At 43.4% G+C, this 6,110-nt stretch overlaps 1 protein-coding gene across 1 annotated transcript in view; it reads left to right on the top strand.

Annotated features, from left to right (window-relative positions):
- Positions 1-3,360, top strand: part of SLC44A3 (solute carrier family 44 member 3) — a gene marked incomplete at both ends in the record, with an annotated part of 34,339 nt that extends 30,979 nt beyond the window's left edge. Inside the window, 4 exons of the mRNA XM_080624057.1 lie at positions 94-330; positions 2,110-2,202; positions 2,348-2,508; positions 3,252-3,360. Coding sequence (XP_080480183.1) covers positions 94-330; positions 2,110-2,202; positions 2,348-2,508; positions 3,252-3,360 — 600 coding nt within the window. The remainder of the gene's footprint in view (positions 1-93; positions 331-2,109; positions 2,203-2,347; positions 2,509-3,251) is intronic.
- Between the last annotated feature and the right edge of the window lie 2,750 nt (positions 3,361-6,110).

Below are 6,110 nucleotides of genomic sequence, written 5' to 3' on the forward strand. Positions count from 1 at the left end.
GTATTTGGGGGAGTTTGGGTGATTGTTTTTCTTATTAAGAAGCATTTCTCCATGATTAATGAGGCTGCATTTCTCTCTCACTGCCCTTTACAGGTGTTTGTTGTATGTTTTACTGGTTTTGGAGGATTGATGGCATTTAACTACCATCGGGAGTTACAAGCATGGGTGGTTCCTCTGTTGCTGGTTGGATTTTTTGCCTGCCTGATCTCTCACAGCTTTCTGTCTGTGTTTGAAGTGACAGCAGATGCCATCTTCCTTTGCTTTGCTATTGATATGGAAACAAATGATGGATCTGCAGAGAGGCCGTACTTTGTGGATCAGGAACTGCTGGTAAACCCCAGTGATAACAGGAAAGACATTTGAGCCATTCGAAGCTTTTGGGGACTTTTTCTTTCTCCAGGACCTAGTAGTTTGAACCCACAACCCATGCTATTTCCTTTCCAACACCTTAGAACAGGATGGGCACAGGGATACAAATCATAAGTGAATTTATAAAGTGAAGTAAATGGCTCCCTCTGACTCCCGTGGGCGAGCTCTGGTCTGCTGCCTTCTCTCAGATCATACCCTCTAAGTAATGGCTGAGTTTTCAGGCCTTAGTAGATACATGTTCAGTATATAATTGGTTATTAAAACCATCAATAACTAGATGAGCTGGCTGGAGAGATCAGTCCATGGGGTGCTTCGAGATTAGATGCTTATGTTTGTTGTGACTTACTGTAGCTGCTTGTTGCCAGCAGCCGGTCAGGGATCCATCCACATCCTATGAATGCTGTAGTTCTGAGCCGACTTCACGCAAACTCGAGTTGCTGTGCTTCATAGCTGTACAGATTCCTTTGCCAAAACAGCCTTCTGTCTCTTGATTAAATTCTTCTGCCCCTGGATTTGATTGTTCTGTGACTTTACCCTCATAATTACTGTATTGTATTACAAGCATTTTCATGGGTAATCATTACATAGCTAAAAGCGATGGAGATCTTCAGCTAGTATCTGAAACATTTGAATGTATATGTGCCATCCCTTTCACATTAAGAGCATATCTGAAGATGCAGATGTTTTTTCCTTTCATGCTATGTTTGCCAGTTCTGTCTTTTTCTTCATAAAAAAAGATCTTGGTGATTCATGACAAACAAACTCAGCAGCCAGAATAGCTTATACGATCCGAATGTTCTGGAGGGAGTTCTTCAGGACAGTGCTGGAAGAAGTGTTTTGTGGTTTTTTGGATGCTGCTGTTTGACTCCCTGTAATGTTCCTAGAATTTTGTTGGAAATGAAAAAAAAAACAACAAAAAGGCAGCCTAAGGGTAGGCTTAACCCTTTGTACAGAAGCAAGCAGATAGATGTGCTTTGGCTTTGATTCAGAAGAGTACTTGAGCACATATCCCGAATTAGGAATATGTTACTGAATGGAAAACTCTGAAGCCTTGACCTCTATTCTTCTCCCTCTGTTTTGCCAAATGCTAAAATACTTCTTAAGCCAATTCTCCTTCATGAAACAGAGGCTTTCCTCTCTTCCAAACTTTGTGGCAGTTTCTCTTTAACTCTGGTCTTAATTCCTTATAATTAGCCATGCCCTAGGGCCTCTGGTGAAGAGGGGATTTCCCACTGGGGTAAGGATTCTTCCAGGCAGGATAGGCTGTGTAACCTTGTATGGAAAAACTGGGGGCAGCACATCCAAACTCCTTCTCGTTGCATGATCAAGAGTGAGTTTGCTCATATAGCCAAGAACTTGGAGTTTCTCAATGCATGAAGGTATTTGACTTGGGTCATCCGTGTCACAACTGGGTTACAAACATCTGGGGGTGGGAGTCTCTGGCCCTCAGGGCAATATGTGGCAGTGGCAGAGAGCCAGGTGAGGGATTTCAGACAGCCAGAGTGCTTGTTCCTGTAATAGATGTAACAGATTCTCTTGCTTAATCCTTCTCAGTTGCATTCATCACCCCTGCTGCCCCTGCAGAGTCCAGCCCCTCCAGAATCCAGATCCTGGTATCACTCAGTGTCACCCAGCTATAGTTTCTTAGCCTGGGGTGGATTATCTCCCTCGATCAGGTATTTTTATGTACATAATGGTTTGCATTCCCAGATGATCTCACCCTGTTTTTTTTGCTTGTAGACCTTTGTGAGTCAGAGTAACAAGTTAGCAGATGGGCAAAAACACAGAAGACCTTTCCAGGATAATGAAGATGGGACAGAGCTCCAACCTATGGTGAGAGAGGTGTGGGATATGTATTTCCCTGCCAGCTAATGTGTTTGCCTTTATGTCCCAATAGGAATGGATGTAGGCTGTCATGTATCTCCCAATGTGTTGTACCCAGTATCCTGTTTTTCTTCCTGTTGCTTTCCTTCCTCAGGAAACCTTCTGCTGGTGCAAAATGGATGGGTCAAGTATTTGTTCTCATCCTTCTGCCTATTCCCCAGTGTGCTCAGCAGAGGAAGAGAAAGATCTGACAATGGCAAAGGGGTGGGAGATAAGTGCTGGTCTGATAGTCCTCCACATATCTGCTGTAGCGAAGTAAGGCTGCTTGATTCCAGGCTAGAACTGCTCAAGTTCCATAGGTGTAAGATTAGAGCTTAGAGGCCTTTCCTCTCCCACCCCCACCCCTTTTCTTTCTTTCCTTCTTTACTTTCTTTCTCCTTTCCTTTCCTGACGTGCCAGAAGGGAGTGTTCCCCCACACCCAGGCTTGGGAAAGTCCTGAGAGTAAAGGCTCGCTGACATCTGAAAAACTATTGCAAATTGCCCAACCTGAGAAGCTGCCCCAGCAGGTTCACAGTCTGGGCTGGTTCTCCCCCCGCATCAGGGGAGCCAAGTCAGGGCTGTTGGAGAAGCGCTCTGCAGCAACAGCTACTCTGGCACCTGCACTTGCTGGACACGGCCACCGGTGTCTTCTGCCTCCCTCGCTGCTCCTTACACGAGTGTCACACATGCTGGTGATGTTTCTTGACCTGCCTTCAACACGGCTCTAGCAAGCTCTCACACAATCTTGTGGGCATTTTGCTATAGGCAGATGGTTTATTCCTGCAGTGAGATATAGTTGTGCTTGATTTTTTCATTGTTTGGGTCTGTTATTGCATTCCTCAGTAAGTTTTTGCCAAGCAAAGAAACTAAGGGGGTGAGGAGCCATTCCCCAGGAGATGATTGTGGATTTGAGACACAAAAGAACCTTAATTGCTTTCCCAGTCTACTCTTATGACATTTAAATGCAGTAACAGGACTAGTGCTACACATGATTTGACTCCTTGTTCTCTCTTTGTAGACTTGAATGTGAAGTGCACCAAGAAGTACAGCGGCAGAGCAGCAACAGCAAAAACGATCAGAGCACAAAAGACTCCCACTACCCCAGGACCAGCGTATTAGTTCTCTAAATCTCTGTTGTACCTTCCTCATTGATAAAGTAAGTGACAAACAATCTGTATGAATAAAGCATTTTGTGTGTCAGCACAACTGATTTTCATCAATACAGTTTTCAGATGATCTGAAAGTTGTGGTGTGCCAGCTCACAGGGAGTTTTGTCATGCTCCTCTGGTCTGGGAACACTGGGCCAGTTGTTCCTGGCTCAGTAAATGCAGACATGTTTGTAGAGGAGGCACTCTGAGCTGGCTGCTTCCTGATTTATTCTGTATGTCTGAACAGCCGGTGCAACTAGTAAGGAACAATGCTGAGCTCATTGATGAAATGACCACTGATAGGAATCCTCTGTAGACAAGATAATTAATGGCTATGAGGTAGGTGTCTTTCTTTAAATTATACTGTTTTGGGAGTGTTTTTTACAAGTTAGTGTCATAAACTACCCCCTGGCTCCCCTCCAAAAAGCAGGTGAGGAATAGTCCTTATTTTTTGTAGATTAACAGCTCTTCCCTTTGCAACTGAAATGATGAAGCCAAAAGCATTTGTATCTGGATTTAAAGCTTGACAAAGAAGTAGCAGATGAGCAGTGGCTGGAGAGAGATGAGAAGCTATAACAAATACTTATAGAACTGATAGCTACAACATGGATGTGAAATACAGCATAGAGGCATGTAGCGAAGAGACTGTCAGGGTTCTAGTCCGAAGTGGGATGTGGAAAGTCTTACAACTTTGAGCTTTGTTTAAACTGTGTACCTGGACCGTGGTTCTAATACACTGCTGTGGGCTCCACATCATGCTGAGTGTGGGGTAGTTTTAGGTTTTATCCAGTGGCACCTGATTTCACTCTTCATTCAAAAGCTCCTTTGACTTTTTGAGGAGAGGTTTGAGGTGGGAAGATGACTCTAGGCAGGGAGTTCAGTCAAGTACACATCAATACAGTCAGTGAGACATCACTGCAGGTAAATGACTCAAGCTGCCAAGGTGAACAGATTGATAAACTCTTGATTAGTCATAGCTTGGAAGTGATGTTGGAAGAGCTCACTGATGGCCTGAATGGCAAACCTGTTTCAGCTAAATACTGTATCTGATCTCCTGCTGCTGAAAGGTTATGCACTAGGGAATGCTAACAAATACTTACTTTTTATTCTCCACTTAACTTTGGTCTACTTTAATGAGCCACTTACTTACTGAAGATCAGGAATATGGGATAGATGATGAAAAGGGAAGGAAATAGGTTAATTACTTTCTGTCTGGCAGGTAAAGCTGATCATCTGCTGGCTATGACTCACTAACTCATTATTTAAAGCTCTACCCTTGGGTACTTCTGGCACTTGGCTTGTGGGTGCTGTGAGAACTGACAATCATGCTGAAGAAGCAACAGCTCTCTAACTGCAAGGAAGTGTGAACATATGGTACTCCCAGCAGAGCAATACTGCTCTGCTGTTAAGTACCAGTAAGACTGGCTCCAAATAGTAGTGTCTCTACAATGTATAAATCCTGTTTACCAGTTTACAGAGCATCGTAGGTTTGCCTGGAATTTAAATCAGTTCTTATTCCACATTGTTGGGGTTTTTTTCCTGTTTGTATTTGATACTCACACTGTGTGTTTTGGCCCTTGACTCAGGAACTCTGGCAACTGAGATTACCAGTATGTTGCTTTTTAAAGAAGAAAGGTACTGGAAAACCCCAATTAAGCTGTATTTGAGTGTGTTTCATTTAAGCAATGCTGTACAACCCATAGTCCAGAAATTACAGCTGTGACAATGTGTTCTGAGAGTTATATAGAGGAGTTCTGAGTAGGTACCTTTTCATCAGATTATGTACACAAGTACATACATAACATGGGTGCGCATGGTTTAAAGCTTAAGTTTTGGATTCAGAAAGAGCAGGAGGGCATGATTCAAGCTTTCAAAAAGGAGACTCTACTTTCACCCTTTTTGGAAGGGGGGAAATGATACAGTTCAGGAAGAGCAGGTGTGAACAGGCATCCTAGCATTAATTCTCTTACTTCAAATAGCAGGGCTTGGACCAGTGACCTCTAGATGTCCTTTCCAATTTAAATTCCGTGAAATAAATAAGCTTAAGTCTTACTAAACAAATAGGTCAGTTGAAAGTCAGGTCACCACATCACACCCAGAGAGAACAGAAACTGATGGAACAAAGCAGAAGCAACTTCTAGTCTTGAGGGAAGAATCCTTCACGAGTCCAGAACTTGAAAGTATAAAACATTTTATATGTGAATGTAAATTTAACTTGTACCTACTTTTAAAACACCTTCAACTTTCTTACAGAAATTAGGATCAGCAACAGTGGCCCCCACTCCTGTTAAACCCAGCTCAGGTTAGTACAACCTCTCTGCACTCCACAATGACGAAGAAAGCATTTTCCATTTAGGAACAAAGCTCTGCTAGTGGTAACTAAAGGACTCCGACTGCAGAGCAGCAGGCACAAAGACTGGTACGTCTCTTTCCATACTCTAAAGCAAGAGTGTTTTGAGTTCTCCAGGTGATAGTGTGAAGGCTATAGGCTGAAGCAGAGGCAGCATTAACTACGTGCAGTTCCTCATTTGCCTTGAGAAAAAGGCAGGGATTTAGTGAGCAGTGAAGGATCTCTGGTCTGTAGAGGGGAAGTGAACCCAGCTGTAAAGGAGCTACATTCCTTTCCTGTGGAGTCACTGTCACTCACTCCCAGGGGATTTTTACAAGGCTGTTGCATTAAATCCTGTGGAAAAGAAAGAACCCGACCTGTGACAGACAACAGTTCTGCA

This window comes from Psittacula echo (genome assembly GCF_963264785.1).
Source record: "Psittacula echo genome assembly, chromosome: 7".
Lineage (NCBI taxonomy): Eukaryota > Metazoa > Chordata > Aves > Psittaciformes > Psittacidae > Psittacula > Psittacula echo.